This window comes from Sycon ciliatum, chromosome 9, assembly GCF_964019385.1.
Source record: "Sycon ciliatum chromosome 9, ocSycCili1.1, whole genome shotgun sequence".
Lineage (NCBI taxonomy): Eukaryota > Metazoa > Porifera > Calcarea > Leucosolenida > Sycettidae > Sycon > Sycon ciliatum.
In genome coordinates this window covers 28,919,363-28,939,522 of record NC_088651.1, presented here as the reverse complement: position 1 = coordinate 28,939,522, position 20,160 = coordinate 28,919,363, and the positions used below count along the sequence as shown (strand labels likewise).

Genomic DNA, 20,160 nt, shown 5'->3' with positions numbered 1-20,160 from the left:
GAATTGACGACTTATGGAGGCAAATTGAAGACGTTGAATAAATGTTGAAGATGTTGATGTTGAATAAATAAATAAATAAATTGCAGGGCTGAACGAAGAGGTTGTCGCCTTCAGGGCGTCCACCATTGCTTATCTTCGGCTTGCTACAGATGACGAACTTCAGTGAACTCGCACTCCGCGGAGTGGACAGCGTACCCATACCCGTACGCGCCGAGACCAGGCCCAGAATGCCATGCGGGACCAGGCCCAGGATGCCACGCTGGTCACAACTGATGAGGGCGACGTGCAGCATGCTGACCAGCGCAACTTGGAGCTGGAGGAGGACGACAACGAGCCCCACACTCTGGACATCATTGCTGACGACAGCTGGCAATTAGTTGCACAGGAACCCCCAGGGCGAAGAAAGCACTAATCTTTGTGGGCAATACAAACTGCGCTGAAGAGAGCATCAAAACTTTCGTGCAGTGGCGGGCTGAGGCAGTGGGATCAACGGCCAGTGTTCATAACGGCAGCATCCACTCAACACAGACGGGAAAGCTATCATCTAGGATTTGTATAGATGCCATAGACCTGAGCCTGGTGACAACTCTGGACCTCCAACAGTGAAAATCCTCCTGAACCAGCTCGACGTTGTCAAGACCTCCGGTCCGAACAATAATCTCTGCCTGAGTGCTCAAAGAGAGCTCCATGAACTTGCAACCCCTCTCTCGTCCCTCTTCGCCCTGTGCTTCCGTAAGGGTGTTCAGTCAGAGGCCTGGAAGAGTGCTCGAGTTGTGCCAGTCTACAAGAAGGGGAGCCTATCCAACCTTAAGAATTATCACCCAGTATCCCTCCTCCCCATCATTTCCAAAGTGATGGAGGGTATTGTGAACTGTCAAATTGTGAATCAGCTTTCAAAATATCACCTCGTGTGAACCAAGAAGTACGTATTTTGCAGTGGCCTTGGTACAGCGGACCTACTTTAGCAGTACTTGGGCATGATGGTCGCTGGCAGCTGGTTCTGGTGGCTATGCCCACGTCCTGGCTGTCGACATTGCTGGTGCGTTTGACCGCGTGTCGCACCCTGGCGTCCTGCACAAAGCGGCCACTCTCGGTATTGGCGGTGGCCTGCTGCAATTTTGAAATCTCTAATCACTGAAAGCGATTCATATCTGCCACAATGGCAGAAGTTGGAAATTAGTGGCGGAGAAGAAAAAGAGTATTATAAAAGGTGAAAGTTCTTCTCGAAACAAGACGACTGTGACTTCCAGACCTTGAGTTTGACTCCGGTTTTCCCGGTGGGTGTTGCACTGCAGAGTGCAATAGTGCTGTGCAGCACTGTGGTAGGGTTGATTCACACTTATAAATGGAATATCAGTTCAAGCACATGCGTTTACTTGACCTCACAACTAACATGTACATGTACAAGGCCGCACACTCTTTAGTTCTACAGTCAATAGTACATCTACGCTGGAAGTTAGTAGATGCATCTCACCCAGCCTGTAGTGGTCTGTGCAGACTACTGGCAGATATACAGCGCATTCCTACAGGTGCAGGCCAACCACGTACCTGGCTTCAAGGTATCCTTTCGCTACGTTCCTGTAAGATCATTGAACAAGCCGGTCTAATTGCAAAGCGATAGCGGAACCAAAAACCCATTCAACTTGTGTGGCTTATTAGGTACAATACATGAAAAGGGATGCGAGGCGTAAACAAATTATCACAATCCGAAAGGTCATTATCTTTGTGATCGCACTGTCTGACTGCACATTATCTCCTTACTTTGGTGGATTTCAGCCTCGTACCCCGGGCCATTGGCACTATATATTTTAGAGAAATGCCTGAAATAAACAGATGTTGTAGATCAAGGAGGAGTGCAGCAGTTACAAGTCCAGTATGGCACATTGTGAGGGCATGCAGCCAGAAAGTGAATACACAAAATTAATGAACATTCATCTTTGTTTATAAGAAGACAAAAGGACCAAAGAGCTACAAGTCACGCTATAATTATCCACTAATATCACCCGTTACTAGGTATTGTAAAGTAACTGGTGGTGTTAGTGGATAATTATAGCTTGACTTGTAGCTCTTTGGTCCTTTTCCTTATGAATTAATCCACCCGAGTCTATTCCTTTTTGTGAATGAAATGTTTCCAAACTGACTCACCAAACACGGATATGATCAGAAGTAGTCGTTGTCGACGCCCTGGCTGATGAAAGACAATAACCAAGCTCTTGTACAGTATCGTAGCATCCACTGACATCCACATGAATGCGCACAGTAGTAGATAGTGTGTAGCCATTGCTAATCCTCTGCACAGGTCATCGCTCCTTTCTAAATGTTCATAGTAAAGGATCACTGTGAACAAGGCTAAGAACATCAGTAGAGTTGTACACAGTCCAAATATCATCTGATAGTGAAAATTTCGACGCAGTTTCCTATCATTGTAAAACAAGAAACATCCAAACAGTCTTATTCGAGGGAATAATTCTATTATCAGCCATTAACAAGCATGGTTGATTAATATGGTGGTTACGACACACCTCGCAATATGGCGGTAAATCAACACCTGCCCACACACGCTCTCTAGGCTGCAAAGTTCTGGGACAGAGTTCTTCTTCTCACCACCACCACCACCACCAGGAGTTCTAATCGATGCATGGTTGGCGGTATCCGACACTGCAGTACATCAGGTTACGCATGGTACATAGAAGATGACACAGCGACGACATCGCTCAATTGCGACATACATTTCGATCCAGCTGGACTCATAAGGTAGAACTTTGCAGCCTAGAGGGCGTGTGTGGGCAGACGTGTATTTAAACCATAAGTAAAGCTGCAGTGGTGTCTGCATGAACTTGACTAAAACGTCGTGGCCACGGTTGAAATCGTGACTGCGACCTCCGGAGGGGGCCACGACTTGGCGGCAACATAACCGTACGCTTGAAGCGTATTTTGTGTACAATCTGGCCTGAAGTATGTTGAATTTATCAAATTCCGGGTGCAGGACGTAATTCATGAATCTAAGCCATAGTCAAACCTCAACATTCGCACAAATTTTGGTCCTCACAGGCACCGCCTTGAATGCGTTCTGTGGATCTTGACCTCTTTCTGGACGAGGTCAATTTTGTTTTACTTGTTTCGTTATCAGTTGATCATGACGAGTGTCTACAGTGCAAGTGTACTCATTCGATGGCAGCTTGGTCTTCCTTCTCTGTGACGATAACATGCCATACCTTAGGAAAATTCAGTTCCCTCTCCACGAAAAATACAGTCTTCATCTCGGCAACAAACAAAAGAAATCACTATCGGCATTTTCACTGAAACTTGCTCTGACCACGCTAACAGGAAAGAGAAAGCTTTGGGATGCCAGTTCATCGAGAGTCCAAACCTATGACTATTTATATTTCAATGGGTACGTACACACATTTGAGAGGGACGAAAAGCGTTTCTTCTGTAACTCTGAGTTTCACGGTTTTAACCGATCATAAGACAGCAACTTGACTAAAATTTTCAGAAGATAAGATTGATATAGGCTGCAAGCTTGGGTCATAGCGCGAATGGATGATCCGGGCTGATAGTGTAATTATAAAAATGATTGCGTGAGTTGGTTGATGCGGTGCAAAAATAGGCGCAAAAAAGAATACACTTTAAGCCTAGGCTCATGCAACCACATGTTCTGCTGAGGGAGGCAAGAAGAAGAAGAATGTGGTAATTATGAGCAGCACCTCACCTGCGACTGCGAGTAGTAGATATCCTTACCTAAAAAAACGCTAACGTAAACGCAAACCTTTCCGTTCTTCGGATCGTTCAAGCTGACTTTTCCCTTAGCACAAAGTACGTTATAGTTGAGACGAAGTAGTCGTGACAACCATGGCGATGTGAATTTTCGTGGAAACAGGTGCGGGAAATTCAAAATTTTGAACCAGGGATTAGTTTGGTGTCGTTCCGAAGGAATACCTTGGCGAGGTCTTTTACTCTGGAATAGCAAAAGCACAGCGAAAATGAGTTTTCGCTGTTCCCAGGTCCTTGGAAAACCTTTCCTAAACGCAGCACCGAAGACTGTAAGGGTTCTTCAGCTCCAGCACGTCTGGGAGAGGCCGATGAATTTCTTCCTCAGGACTGGAGTGCCGTGGAACTGGTCCTTTGTTTCCCAGATGGGATAGAGGGAGAAAGGCACGAAGCAGAGGACGCAGACATTGTCAACTGAAAGGCAAAACTCGCCAAAAATAAATGTCACAAGAGGAAGCCATCTCTCCACTCTCATCTCGATCTGCACGACGCTTTTTATCTCCCGCCAGTTACAAAACAATGCGAGTTTTTGCATTTTTGCAGAATTTCCATAACGAACGTCGGCCCGTTATTTTGAGCTCTGTAACGTTTTTCCGTTATCCGATAACGTCTTTTGTCACGGCTGGGAGTGAGTACCGTAAAAGTTAGCGTTATCGTACTTTTGCTAAGGATGTCCAGTGAGAAGGTTATGTGACGGCTGATGGTGAGAATTGTGAGAGGTAGCACTTATGTTCATGCCTGCACTTCCTCATTCATGCCTGCACTTGCTAACTAGCTCCGATCTTTTGTTGACGTTGATACGCTAGTCCACCTGAAGGATCTCCAGCTTCTCTCTTAGGCACAGAGGACACCTCTTGGTTATGTTACTGTAACCTGGAGTCTGGGCGATAACTGACCGACCAAGACTGTACTCGCTGTTTTGACGCTTCAGGTTCCAGACACACTTTGATAGTTCTGTGCTCATCGCATGTCTTTCATGTCTGAATGATGGTAGATGGTTGCCGTATCTCTTCTTGAATTCTGGCTCCGTAAGACCGATATACTCCTTCTGTCTGTCCTCTCCGGTTATTTGGACGGTTGCCTTGTACACAATAGAGCTGATTTGGCAGTTGCCGTCCGTCGGACACTGCGCTTTGTCTCTGCAGTTGCATCGTCAATGGGTATGAAGATAGGTACGTTTTTATTTTGTTCGCAGAACCAAATAGGCCATGTCACCCGATTACATGGAAGCGAATAATAACATTAATAATATTATTATTACAGGGTGCGGCAGAGCTCTCGGCCATTGAAGAAAATGTTCAGTATCACCTCCACCACCGCACTGCCCTCTCAACCGAATAGTCCCCCCTGCACACAACCATCACCACTACGAGTACACTTCCGTAGACGATATTGATTTATTCCTTTAGACAGCTGTTTCGCTAACACATACATTTTTTAGTGTTTATTTGAATTCGGATAGCTCAACAGTTCAGAAGTACAACTACAAAGAGTACCGAATAGAAGGCCCCGAGAACAGGAAACCAAAACCAAAACAAAAACAGCAACATCAGTGAACGATCCTCGATCCACCTGATTGATTCGATCGGAATACTGACGGAATACTGACGTTTCTTCTGACGCTCGTGTTGGGATAACTGCCTCGACACTTCTGGTCCAGACAGCAAAGACGGCTTTGGGTGCGTGACCCGTACATCAAAAAAAGCGTTTTGTTGCCTGGTCCAGAAGCCACGAGCACGTATATCCACACGAGCACCGTCAGCTGAGCTTCCCGAGACGGCTTCACCACCCAGCGGCATCAGCGGTGGCTCAATCTCGACATCGCAAACAACACTAGCGAGTGCATGGGCAGTGCCTGCTGGAAGGGACATCCCAACACTTCTCTGACAGGTGACAATTTCCACAAGTAAAACATGCACCTCAAAAAAAGTAGCCAAGTGAAGGAGTGACAAAAAAGAAGAAAAAAGCTCACACTCTAGACTCGAATACGAGAGTTTCGTACTCAGGCCATCTGCTCGAGCTGGACCCTTCGAAACTGGAGTGCGCTACAAGCTTGCTAAGCCAACTCCGCATGCACTTTTCTCGAACGTAGGATGCGCGAGAACCTGCGCAGAAGACGAGTTTAGAAATAGGCGCGAGCCACCTTAAGGACCTGCCAAGAAAGCCCTGACCATTGACATTGCTGTACCTGGTGATCCATGCGTTGCTGAAAAGGATTTTGAGAAAAATGACAAGTATCAACATCTTGCTCTCGAAAGCCATCGGCTATGGCAAGTTTCAAAGCCATATTCTAACGATAGCCAGTGGCAAATAAGAGATAATAGTGTGGGAGAGGAGAAAGAATGGGGAATAATTGGGTGGGCAGTTAATGACTACTTAAGTGTACAGGTAGGGGTGGTCGCTACGCGAGCATACAGAGTTGTGGAACAGCAGGGATATCTGGGATTCAAAGAGAGTACCAAAAGGGACTTCGCGAAGCTGGGTGGGCAAGCAATGAAAGTAATGAAGGGAATTGTACAGGGGAGAATGGAGATCAGTCCTCGGAGTAGGCAGGTGCCTAGTACGAGAGCGACGTAAATTGTACGAGGGTTTGCACACTGCGAGCAGTATGCAGCGAGATTATATGTGGTGGGGCATAATTGTGGTGCAGAGAATGTGCGAAGAGTATAATTATTATGTTGAACTAAAAGCGTTAAAATAATGTTGGCCATTTGATGCGATGCAAAAGACGGGAGTATTCTATATGTGTGTAAAGTGGAAGATGGAGACATATCCTGGCGGCTTTCCGCTGGAGTCGTTCTAGCCTGTCAAAAAAAGTGTGTGACAATGGTGTGAAAGCATTGCTCGCATATGAGGATATAGGTAGTACGTATGTCTGATAGATGTGAGATAAAGAATCACTGGTGAGAGTAGACCTTAGTCTAAAAAGAAATTGAAAGACTTGAGTGATTTTTTGACTATTTACTCAAAATGCTCCGTCCAACGGAGGTCATGTTGAAAGATTATTCCGAGATGTTTGTGTTTTTGTGCTACGGTAAGCGGAGTATTCCTGAGGGTGATCTGGGGTAGCTGTTCAGGGGGGCGGTTATTGTGGTAGCACTGGAGAATGACTGTTTTCTTCGCGTTAGCTAGCAGGTTGAGACTCAGATTGTTCCTGTGGTAGTTGGGACTTTGGGCACTGTTTCCAGTTGCCAGGATACCAGGGTGATGAGGCCGGTAAATGCATGAATAGGTGCTGGCTTAAATTAAAGGCAGTGCCTGGCTCTAGTCCATCGCCATAGACTCACCAACTCATGAACACACCTCTTCTTCACATAGGTTGGGAGTTGAACCCAGATCTTCATCGTAAGCAGTCAGAATATTATAACCACAACCCCAAAAATGTAGAGATAATTCGCGGGTTTGTGATCAAAACCTAAAATTGCTTTGTATTGCTTTCGTTAATTTTTACATCGGAAGTAAAAAGGGCGATCATGCTCAATGTATTGATGACAATGGAAAGGGAAACAGACTAAGGACAAGATAAGATAACCTGGCTTAAGGGAAGTGAAGAAAACAGTGAGTCTAGGAATCTCTCCTTAGATCATCTTAACATTGTTCATGAAAGTAAACTTTCAATGGACGTGCGAATTGAGATGTGCTAATAAGGCAGGACAACTAGAGGGGAATGCTTCCTGGGAAATTTATAAACCATAAGCAAAGGCTGCAAAACTGGCCGGAATTATAACTGTCATGTCTACAGAGGCAGTGCGCCTTAACCTGCAATAGTGCTCAAATGCCAAGAATGAGCAGAGCATAGCACGCAAGAGGTACACAAAAGGAAGTAAAAGAGGGCTGTTTCGTTGTTACTCAGAGTTTCATGGCAAAACAATCATCAGACAACAGTTTCTGATGATTGCTTTTGTGCCATGAAGCTCTGAGTAACAAGCGAAACAGCCCTATTTTACTTCCTTTTGCGCACCTCTTGCGTAACTGTCATGTCTAAGTGTTCCTAAACCTTCACAGAATAATTTACAATGCCCTAAGAAGCCCTTACTAGCGGTCAAAAACTGAAGGAGGGTGCAGCGCGCCGGTATGCTACTTTGTGGAGATCCTTGCAGTGCGCCCTCTCTGCCATGTACATGTATATAATTAGTATAACCTACCTGTTGCATCATTGATACTGTATTGGGTTACATAACATTATAATTGCACTATGTACTCACTGAATTCCAAGGATGAGAAACATGGTGCCGAGGAGTCCAATCATTGATAGTCCACTGCCAATAATTGATATATATTTAAGAGCTTCTTCAGTGGAGTCCTTCCGAGTCTAAATATTGGAAACAGCAGCACAGAGAACACAGGAGTTATTATAACTCAGCCTGTAGATCCGAAAAGTGTGCTTGTGTCGTTTCGCGCAGTACTGAGAAAAGTGCACTTGAAAGTTGCATTTTCCGCATGTATAACTCACTTATTGAAACACCCATAACTCTGTGAAAGATAAAGATTTTTGCACCTACATGAAGGTTTTTTTGCTGAATGCTCTCCTGGGATACAGCAATGTCATGGTATAGATAACTCAAAATGTTCAACAATGACATAAGCCCCTTTTTGGATCTAGAGGCTTAATTATATTCGAGAAACGGAAAATGGCCGTATGGCCTCCTGATGACTTCGGACAACACAGTCTGAATGAGTCTCATGCGAACCGTGAATATGTAAGTTGTTAAAGTTTAATATTCGGCGAGGAGACAATAATATTAATGTCGCAATAAGGAATCACTGACTTGATTTTTACTGTTGAGGCAACGAACTGAAATAATAGAAACCAAAAACTAAGTGAGCGGATGTACCTCCGGTAGCGGGGTTAGAACCGATTCCCTCCTTTCTGAGTGCTGCCACAAGGCTGGGCCGGGAAAGTGAGTCAGTTTTCTGTAATCCGCTCCAGGTGGCAAGGTTTTGCAAGTTCTCAAAGGGCAGAAGCGCCAGATCGACACACATTCGTTAGTGGCCCCGTTGCTACAAATTTGATCCACTATCTGCTTCAAATGACGCATTCAAAGACAGTTTGGGGCGGAGCTCCAAAAACTGCATCCGCTCTCACTTTCAAAAACATAATGCTCAATTGGAAGCCCATTGCATCCCACTTTTCGTTTGTAAGTTAGTTTTCTAGTACTTCAAGGTCCTGAAAGGTCAAGCTAGCTGTCGAGTGAATTCCGAGAGCGACACGTATGTGAGTCTGATTGATACCACTCGGTATCAAAATAGAACATATTGTCACACTAGCACTACACAGGTAAGAGCAGCGTGGCGGACAAGAAGATACTCAGCTACTCGTAATCAGTTCCATTTTTGCATAACGGTCAAATCGCTTACCTCGCGGATCGCTCGCCAGGCTGAGATCGCAGTTCTCTCATCTCCAGCTCCACGCTCACAGTATCCAGTGCATCATGGAGATTTGCAAGTGCTTTACCAGTCGTCGTTCAAAATTGATTCCTGCAAAGAACGGTGACTGGTTTGAACCACACAGGTAGTCGTGCTGCCCACACGAAGTCCTATAGAGAAGGCGACTGTCACGATCGACTTCCATTTAGGAAATAGGAAAGCAGCGGGGAGGAAGAGAGATGAGCCTGCGAAAGCGAGAGAGTTGATCCCGAGTGAAACTAATTTTCACCAGCGCCGAGAGCAGCGATAAGGAGGATCAGAAAAAGTATGATACCTTCCTCGGACAATATATTGCTCATAGCTAGTTGTCATTCTATTTATTACCTTCCATCGTGCCAAGTTAATCACCTCAAGTGCACGCGTTGTCCAAAACCTACTTGAAGTAAGTACCATATTGTGGAAATATGAGCCACAATAGTGATGACGAGGACCAAGTGTGTTTTAGTGTGCTGCTCTTATAATAATTATTATAGTAAAATATAATCAACACAATAAATAGAGTAAGCTGCGCACTCAGTACAAACACCATTAGCAAAACTTGTTTTCATGTAAATACTTATATACTCTATTTATTGCATCGATTACATTTTGATCTCCACGTAAGCTTTTTATAGTAAAATAGGCAATAATAGCCGTCTAGCATTCTTACAAATAGGACAGCAAAATTGGTCAGGTGGTTGCATCGGCAAACTATTCTGCGTCCCATTACACCACTGCGTGAAGTAGTGCAGTCCTGGTCACTCCAACCGCCTTTACCATCATCTGAAAAGAAACAAGATCATTTGTAGAACTTGGTTAACTAAATCTGCCCATTACAAAAAAGCCCTTTATAAAGCCCATGAAAGGTCTCTTCATCAATCACAAGTAATGTTATTATCCCGAAGACACAAGTAGTGCATCTACATGATACCAGCAAGCACCGAAGGACGCACTCATTGAACCACCAATGTTTTTATCTGCAACGTCACGAGGGTGCTGGCAAAAGTCCTGCTGCAAAAAAATGCAGCCCAACACATGGCTAAAAACGTGAATTTTTGGACTTGGAGCAAATTCTGCACACTTTCGCGCTTTTCCATGATACGACAAGGTGCACACGGTCTGCTCACATTCAAATACAGTGCTGCCAAAAATGACAGCGTGGAAAAAAAAACAAGGGTACATTTTCGGCCATAAATCTTGAACAGCTGGTCAGATCGAGACAACATTTTCAGATATTTTGCAGCTATTCAAGCTCTTTCAACTGATGTAGCACTCGATATGAATTTACAAATTAGATTTTTCAGGGATATTACGACCAGGCTGCCCCCAGCCTGGTCTTAAATTTCATATGGCATTCAATTTACAAGCGCAAAGGCTGCCGGTCGGATGCAACGAACTACAGACCCATCTCCCTACTGTGCTGTATTTCAAAGCTGTTTGAGCGCATTGTGTACGATCAGCTATATCGACACTTGTCCCCGTACTTGCATACCATGCAGTCTGGTTTCCGGCGAGGGGACTCCACAGCTCTGCACCTAGTCCACCTAATCCAAAACATCATGCAGTCCCGTCATTTGAAAGAACATATTGGCATGTTCTTCTTTGACCTGGCGAAAGCCTTTGACACTGTTTGGCATAGAGGCCTGATTGCCAAGTTGGGTGCCTATGGCATTGGTGGCAACCTGCTTTGTTTCTTTGAAAGCTACCTAACTGACAGGTTACAGGCTGTACGCGTCGGCAACACCCTCTCGTCTCCCCAGGCAATTAATTCTGGTGTGCCACAGGGGTCAATCCTGGGGCCACTATTCTTTTTAGTCTACGTCAATGATCTACCGATGTCTGTCCCTAATGTTTCACTGTTCGCCGATGACACCACAGTTTCCGCTTCAAGTAGTTGCAAGCAATTGCTAGTCAATGACCTCCAGAAAAAGATAAACTCCACCATTTCTTGGATGTCGACTTGGAAGCTGAGACCGAACACTAGTAAGACCAAAGTGATGTTCTTCTGTAGCGGTGCTAGTGATCAGTTCTGTAATGTGTCTTTGTCATGTCCTGGTAGCTCATCGACCATAGAAATTGTCCATGAACATAAGCACCTTGGTATAATTATTGACGACTGTCTAACTTGGGCTCCTCATGTAGACTATATTTGCAAGAAAACTAGTAGTGTTCTCGGCATACTATATCCTCATCGTTCTCATTTGCCAAATACATGCCGTTCTATGTTTTATCGCTCGTATCTATTACCTATTTTCCAGTATGCATGTCAGTCTTGGTGTAGTCTAAGTCAACATCTTGTGAACAAACTTGAAATCCAACATAAATCTCTTCTTAAAATATTGTTTAACAAGCAGCGTTTATTTCCTAGTCTTGAGCTCTATTGTATCAGCATTACTCAGCCACTGCAAGATAATCGCAAACAGCAGCTTTGCGTGTTGATCCACAGAATTCGCCTAGGTAAAATTCCCATTCATCTCTCCGTATTCAATTGGTTTTCCCCGTCCCGGTCCACTCGTAATAGTCTCTCACTTCCCCGTGCTAATTCAGCCGCATTTACCAACTCTCCTCTGTTTTTGTCCTACAGCCTTTGGCTGCAACTTCCCCAGCATGTTAAGGGGGCACATCACCCAAAAATTTCATATGGCATTCAATTGACCGTAACTTTGGTGTTTCTCAGTGGATTTGAGTGAAATTTTGACCACACACTCCTGCCACTATGCTGGCCCTCAGGACATGATTTACAAGTTCTTGCGTCTCACTGACAGGCTTTCCAGGCCGGAAAAACTCAAATTTCCGGCATAGTGCTACGGTGTGCGAGCCACCCAGGAGCCAAACAAATGCATTTACATTTTTTTCACATTTTCGTGCCCATTCTGTCCGTGCGCGGGACCCAAACCTAAAACAAGTCCAGAAGCAGCCATGGGTGGTGGGGTAGGGCCCCTCAACGTGGCCCTGGAATCTGTCACAACGGAACGAGTGGGCGTTCTTTCACGGACTCCCACAGACCCAAGGCAATTTTTGAATTTTTTTAGGTTTGGCACGTGCTACGAGGTCGTACCTTTGATACAACATCCAGTGCTGGGACCTCCACAGCAAGCCATTTCCATAGCGCTGCAAACCAAATCCAGGATGCCCTCAGAAACCGGCAAAGACTGCCACTCACGTTTCACTACTGCCTAGTACTGAATCCTACCTGACTTCTTGACACGACTCAAACTTGCCAAAGTCACTAAATCAACGTCAACTACAATAATCAAGCCACATATCTGCAACGTCACGAGGGTGCTGGCAAAAGTCCTGCTGCACGGCGGCGGGCTTCGCCCGCCGCCGTGCAGCCCAATACGTGGTTTTTTAACGTGATTTTTTGGACTTTTTGGACTTGGGGCAAAATTCTGCACACTTTCGCGTGTTTCCATAATACGACAAGTTGCGCACGGTCTGCTCACATTCAAATACAGTGCTGCCAACAAATGACAGCATGCAACAAAAAAATCTTTCCTTGCAAGGGCACATTTTCGGCCATAACTCTTGAACGGCTGGTCAGATAGGGACACAGTTTTCAGCGAATTTGCAGCTATTCATGCTCTTTCAACTGACGTAGCACTCAATATGAATTTACAAATTCGATTTTTCAGCGAATTTTTGGGTGATGTGCCCCCTTAAGGGGGCACATCACCCAAAAATTTCATATGGCATTCAATTGACCGTAACTTTGGTGTTTCTCAGTGGATTTGAGTGAAAATTTGACCACACACTCCTGCCACTATGCTGGCCCTCAGGACATGATTTACAAGTTCTTGCGTCTCACTGACAGGCTTTCCAGGCCGGAAAAACTCAAATTTCCGGCATAGTGCTACGGTGTGCGAGCCACCCAGGAGCCAAACAAATGCATTTACATTTTTTTCACATTTTCGTGCCCATTCTGTCCGTGCGCGGGACCCAAACCTAAAACAAGTCCAGAAGCAGCCTTGGGTGGTGGGGTAGGGCCCCTCAACGTGGCCCTGGAATCTGTCACAACGGAACGAGTGGGCGTTCTTTCACGGACTCCCACAGACCCAAGGCAATTTTTGAATTTTTTTAGGTTTGGCACGTGCTACGAGGTCGTACCTTTGATACAACATCCAGTGCTGGGACCTCCACAGCAAGCCATTTCCATAGCGCTGCAAACCAAATCCAGGATGCCCTCAGAAACCGGCAAAGACTGCCACTCACGTTTCACTACTGCCTAGTACTGAATCCTACCTGACTTCTTGACACGACTCAAACTTGCCAAAGTCACTAAATCAACGTCAACTACAATAATCAAGCCACATATCTGCAACGTCACGAGGGTGCTGGCAAAAGTCCTGCTGCACGGCGGCGGGCTTCGCCCGCCGCCGTGCAGCCCAATACGTGGTTTTTTAACGTGATTTTTTGGACTTTTTTGGACTTGGGGCAAAATTCTGCACACTTTCGCGTGTTTCCATAATACGACAAGTTGCGCACGGTCTGCTCACATTCAAATACAGTGCTGCGAACAAATGACAGCATGCAACAAAAAAATCTTTCCTTGCAAGGGCACATTTTCGGCCATAACTCTTGAACGGCTGGTCAGATAGGGACACAGTTTTCAGCGAATTTGCAGCTATTCATGCTCTTTCAACTGACGTAGCACTCAATATGAATTTACAAATTCGATTTTTCAGCGAATTTTTGGGTGATGTGCCCCCTTAAGACATCAACATGTCTTTCCAGCTTTAAAAATGCACTCCGATCGCATAATGTAGTACGATAGGATCTCATTGCTGGATTCTTGTCTATCCTTCTTTCTTCTCTTTTTCTATATTCCTTTCTTTTCTTTTCTTGCCGTGGTTGGCTATCACCCCTCTCTTGCACTTTGCGTGCCAATTGGTCATGAACCACGAGTTGAGTGAAATAAATGTAAATGTAAATTGACCGTAACTTTGGTGTCTCTCAATGGATTTGAGTGAAATTTTCACCACACACTCCTGCCACTATGCTGCCCTCTGGACGTGATTTAAAAGTTCTTGCGCCTAACTGACAGGCTTTCCAGGCCGGAAAACTAAAAATTCCGGCATAGTGCCACGGTGTGCGAGCCACCCAGGAGCCAAAAAAATTCATTTACAATTTTTTTCACATTTTCTTGCCCATTCTGTTCGTGCGCGGGACCCAAACCTAAACAAGTCCAGAAGCAGCCATGGGTGGTGGGATAGGCCACTCAACGTGGCCCTGGAATCTGTCCAAACGGCACGAGTGGGCGTTCTCTCACAGAATCCCACAGACCCAAGTCAATTTTGAATTTTTTTAGGTTTAGGGCGTGCTACGAGGTCGTACCTTTGATACAACATCCAGTGCTGCGACCTCCACAGCAAGCCATTTCCACAGCGCTGCAAAGCAAATCCAGGATACCCTCAAAAATTGGCAAAAACTATCACTCAAGTTCCACTGCTGCCTAGTCCTGAATCCTACCTGACTTCTTGACACGATTCAAACTCTGCCAAAGGCACTAAATCAACGTCAACTACAATAACCAAGCCACATATCTGCAACGTCACGAGGGTGCTGGCAAAAGTCCTGCTACACATCGGCGCGCGAAGTCCGCCGCCGTGCAACCCAAGACATGGCTAAAAAACGTGATTTTTTGGACTTTGATGCCGTCATCAACCAGCCTGCTGCTATTCGTCTGGTCTTCCAGGTGCCAATTTAGCACTGAGAGGAAATTGTTTTGGAGACCTCTGATCTCGGAGGCTAGAAAACAGCTCGATCAGCAAATTCCGTCTAACATTGGAGTGGCGCAAGGACCCCTCTGCTAGCTCTTATGCATATTGAAAGTAAAAAGCAGAAAATCTAAGAAAACTGTCCAGAACCATAACCTGTCGACCAACCGGCTTTGACCCTACCCAGTCATGAGACAGCAGTAAATGGCCACAGGCGAAGCAACAGTGGAGACGCGGAGATGAGAAACTAGCCTTGCACCCGAAACGCCAACACAACAAGTCATATCTTTAGTTACCCTGGATTTCGTTCAAGCAATTGGGATCTCCTATGAGGTCAGCAAAGGACATTTGACCACGTTTAACATCATCAAAGTGTGCAGTTCTACTGTACAATGGAAACTCTATATACAGCAGTCGCACTTAACCCTCTTTCCATGTTGACGTTTTTCCTACGTTCCCGGTAGTATTTCGCTGAGTATATTTGAGTTCAGACCATGTTCTCTTCGCTTGTAATAATTATTATCATTGCTGAATACAAACTACGTTCTTCAGCAGAAAACTGGAGTATAACGTAGCAGACATGAAACCGGCAACTGAGTATTTCCGATATCGCTGAAATATGGAAAAAATGAATCATGTTGGGTTGGCACACACAGATGCTTTCTTACTTGACACACATATACAAACTGTGTTTTTTTATGGAGTTGTAACTAGATATTTTGTCAACTATTGTTCGAATAGGCTGGCTAGATGGGCACGTACGCGGGGTTCATTCGGATCCCGGACACCTATTTTTGATTCTCCTAGAAGCAAAGCAGAAGCAACTTGCTTAGTTTACCCCCTGCTAGCACTGCTCAGTGTGGTAAGCGCAAAATCATCTCCACAGCAAGTATGTGTGAATAATTACCATCAGAAATAAAGCTTTTCTTTTGGCGCTGTTTGCATGATGCAAGTAGCACTCGATGGTTGCTTACATGTGTCAAAGTCCCAGAAAACGCATTTGGCTTCACCGTTAGAATCCTTACAAACAAAAAGAATCAGAGAGTAGAATCAGCAGTGTGTTATTCATAAATCTCAGGGACAGAAAAAGAAAAATGTGTAAAAAACATTGCTCATCATCACCAGTAGTCGAAGCAGATCCCTTGGCTAGTGGTCAGCTGTATTCTTGGCACGGGGCTAGCGTGTAGCTGTCATAAAAGAGAACATTTTCTTAAAACTTTCTTAATACTTGCTTCTTTTCATAACTACACAAGCTTGGTGGAGGGTTGGGAGGAGGGGGTGGGGGGGGAGGGGTAGGGGGGGGGGGGGAGGGTTGATCAACGTGCCCACATAACTTCACCCACAAACTACGTGGATATGCAGTAAATTTGGAGCATGTATGAGAATATCAAAGTATGTGCGCAAGTCAAACAATCCAATTATTCTCAAAAATGTCCTGTAGGTTTCCTTTGGAATGTAGCTTGATTGTACAAAGTACTTGTCCAAGTTGCCGGAGGAAACTAGCATTTTTTTAATATGGATCTAAAATGGATCACAGTTATTTCTGCAGTAAATTCAAAACCTGCGCTGAGAACGTCAGTCCCTTTTGCATCACAGGTCGCGCCAAAAATGCTGGTGGCGAATGGCGAACCTTGCCTTTTGAAATCGAAAGTCACCACCATTGTTTTTTCTCGTTCCCCCCCCCCCCAGGCCCAGGAAATCGTCGAAGGTGAACCAATTTTGGCTTAATTTATTTTATTTGAAGCTTGTTCGTGTGCTTTGTGGCGCTGCTCGTTGGTAGACTCATACAAAGTGTCAATTTTCGACCATTTTGAAGGATATGCGATTTTCAAAAAGGACCCTGCAAAGTCAATCTATACGTAAGAGTGATCTGTCCCTTTTTTGAGGGAAATCAGAGAGATCTTCTTGTGAACATACCTTGGTATGATCTCTCGAACAAGGACTTCGAAGTAGGTATTGGATCAATCAGGACGCAAAACAGGAACCTTCTTAATTGGCCTGTGTTTGCCACTGAGTTACGATAATAGTGTTAGGTACCTCCTCCTGTACCTTTTCTAGCTGGCCTGCATGTACTCGCGTACTCAACTTTTGTATCCTTTTGTTCCGGTGGCCTGGGTAGCTACTTGCGCGCCCATAATTTCCATAGCTACCCAGGCCCTTTATCTTGCCGTTCAGACTTGATCTCTTTCTCTTTCTCACTCTTCAATGTAGTCATTTCGTTCGTCTTGGTATCTTGTTTCGTCGTCTATAATAAATGTCGTTCCCACTAACCTGTTCCCGTTGTCCGTTGTAATGTCTGGAGAATATGTAGTCAGTCGTCCTTTTCGTACTCAACATTGGCGCCCGACTATTGATCGACCCACGACCCTGAGACCATCCCACGCCCAGTCGTCCTCAACCGCCATTCGTCTCGTCATGTCAACCTCGTCTCGTCCATGTCAATCTCGTCTCGTCGCCAACCTCGTCTCGTCTATGTCAACCTCGTCGAGTCGTCAGTAATCCTCGTCTCGTCTCCAACCTCGTCTCTTCTATGTCAACCTGGTCTTGTCCAAGGCATGCAGGTCAGCTACTTTCTTTATTTCTCTCTTTCTTTTTCATCCGTCCTTCGTGGACAATAATTATTATTTTTGGTTTAATTTATTTTGTGATTTTTGTAGTGCGTGTGCACGCGAGTGTCACTCATAAATATTAGGGGCCCGGTTGTGAGCCACGCTCTAATTTTTGATGTTAGTGTATAACTAGGCTGTATTAGCCGTGCAAAATACTGGTAAGCAGAATACAATTTAGGTTCCTCATCAAACTCCAATACTGTAAACCGGAAAGTCTAACGTTTTTGTAAGTTCAAGGTTATGGAAAGCGCAAAGAGGGGAAGGTAAGCGCAACGAAAACGAGCAAAAGCTACAGTCCCATCGGAACAAAGAATGTCGATTGTTACTGAACGATGACGAGACCAGTACGATATTTGACAAAGCGGTCTAACTACAATTCGAAGGAGCAAAGCAGCACACCACCCAACTTGGGTGGGTCATAAATATCAAAGATAAGTAAAGAAAGGGGAAGCTTTGCGAAAACGAATTATACAAGCCGAAAGCCAGACTCCTACAGTACTCCTCATGCCTGACATTGTGATGGACTAGTTGACTACAAAACAAGTTGTTTCACACGACGTACGTTTCGCCGTATGGTTCGTGACGGCTCATCAGGTGTGCAGTTTGAAACTCGGATGTTGAGCCATAAATAAATGTAGAAAGGAAAAGGACACAATACGAGTTAAGAGTAACTCTCTATCACTGTAACTGGATACTATATACAGTCAGAAAGTGCAATAACTAGGCAACTGACAAGAGTACTGAGGCATTCGGCGTCCTGACACCTAGCTTCAACACATCTCCGTAGCGCTAACCGACAGCCTTCCAACTTGGAATATACACTTGTATATAGTATCCAGTTACAGGGATGGCGAGTTACTCTTAACTCGTATCCATATGTCCCTTTCCTTTCTACATTTATTTATGGCTCAACATCCTAGTTTCAAATTGCACACCTGATGAGCCGTCACGAACCATACGGCGAAACGTACGTCGTGTGAAACAACTTGTTTTGTAGTCAACTAGTCCATCACAATGTCAGGCATGAGGAGTACTGTAGGAGTTTGGCTTTCGGCTTGTACAATTCGTTTTCGCAAAGCTTCCCCTTTCTTCACTTATCTTTGATATTTATGACCCACCCAAGTTGGGTGGTGTGCAACTTTGCGCCTTCGAATTGTAGTTAGACCGCTTTGTCAAATATAGTACTGGTCTCGTCATCGTCCAGTAACAATCGACATTCTTTGTCCGATGGGACTATAGCTTTTGCTCGTTTTCGTTGCGCTTGCCTTCCCCTCTTTGGTTTTTGTAAGTGTAACGTTTTTGTAATTTTGGCATGATTACGTGCAGAAAGTCTAAAGATGGCTAGCTGGCCAACCATCTGTATGCGCATCTTTACACAGACATCTAGCGATAACGTTTTTTGGAATAACGAAAAATAATTGGTCGTTAAAACGCTAGACTTTCCGGTTTTACAGTAGTTATTTTTGTGCCATTTTTGAAGGAGCGTTTGGGCCTGCCGTTATTGGCAATGTACACACTATAAATAGTGCAGGAACGTTGTAATAATCTGCAGTGCATTTTTAGTATACACCTTTGTGAGGCCCGTGCATTGTGCGTGTGTGCTTTTTCTCTTCTTCCTCAGTAATTGTTTCCCACTTTTTCTGATGGTCTTATTATTTCCTCTCGGGGTTGCAACACAGCTTAGCCTCTCTCTCTCTCACTCTCTCTCTCTCTCTCTCTGTCTCTCTATCTCTCTGTCTCTCTCTGTCTCTCTGTCTGTCTGTCTCTGTCTCTGTCTCTCTCTGTCTGTCTGTCTGTCTCTGTCTCCCTCCCTCTCTCTCTCTCTCTCTCTCTCTCTCTCTCTCTCTCTCTCTCTCTCTCACGCACAGGAGCAGATTTTGAGGCTGAAGACTCTTCAGGTGCAAGGCAAGTGGTTGGAGTGGACATCCGTGATGTGGCAGGACCTCTCGTGGAAATCCCTTTTGTACGGTGGTACTGGTAAGGATTTGAAATTTCTTCTCGCATCAACCCTCGACGTGCTACCTTCTCCGACGAACCTACACCGTTGGGGAAACACCGTAGTGGATCCGTACTGTAGTTTGTGCCGTGCCTGGGCCTGTACTACGCGCCACGTGCTTGGCGCTTGTCGCGTAGCGCTGGACCAGGGACGTTACACCAGTCATCGTCAGGAACATGCGTGAGGAGATTCGAATCCGCGCTGCTGCAAACACCGTACAAACCGAAAAGTCAAATGAGCTTGACTCCATCTCGTTTTGCAAGGCGGGAGAGAAGCCAGTTCGCGTTCAGCCCAGACAAAAGTTGGTTACGACTGATCTCCTGTCAGCGGCCTCAGACTGGAAACTTCTTGTTGACTCAGTTAGTGCAAAGATTTCTTTCCCTAGCTGTGTTGCACTTACCACCCTAAGACCAGAATATAAGTTCTGTACTCTACGAGTCGTAGGATTGTATTCTGGATGGAATTGACAGTTTGTGCTGAGGACAGATTCAGTGTCAGTAACTCGCGGAAGGACAGGCGGTATGCGGATCTGGCCGATCAATGCCGAGCAAACGGGTGGCAGATCGTTTCTTTTTCGGTGGAGGTAGGTGTGCGTGGTTTGATCCCGGACTCTCTTCGGAGGCCTCTGCAAGCGCTTGGGTTTTCTAATCGAAGAATAAAA

At 45.2% G+C, this 20,160-nt stretch overlaps 1 protein-coding gene across 1 annotated transcript in view; it reads right to left on the bottom strand.

Moving 5' to 3' along the window:
- LOC135824649 (cadherin EGF LAG seven-pass G-type receptor 1-like) overlaps positions 1 to 20,160 on the bottom strand; it is a 182,108-nt gene that overhangs the window by 40,612 nt on the left and 121,336 nt on the right. The window contains exons 17-20 of the mRNA XM_065337369.1: positions 15,869 to 15,914; positions 9,848 to 9,960; positions 7,977 to 8,083; positions 2,146 to 2,417 (exon numbers count right to left, since the gene is read on the bottom strand). Coding sequence (XP_065193441.1) covers positions 2,146 to 2,417; positions 7,977 to 8,083; positions 9,848 to 9,960; positions 15,869 to 15,914 — 538 coding nt within the window. The remainder of the gene's footprint in view (positions 1 to 2,145; positions 2,418 to 7,976; positions 8,084 to 9,847; positions 9,961 to 15,868; positions 15,915 to 20,160) is intronic.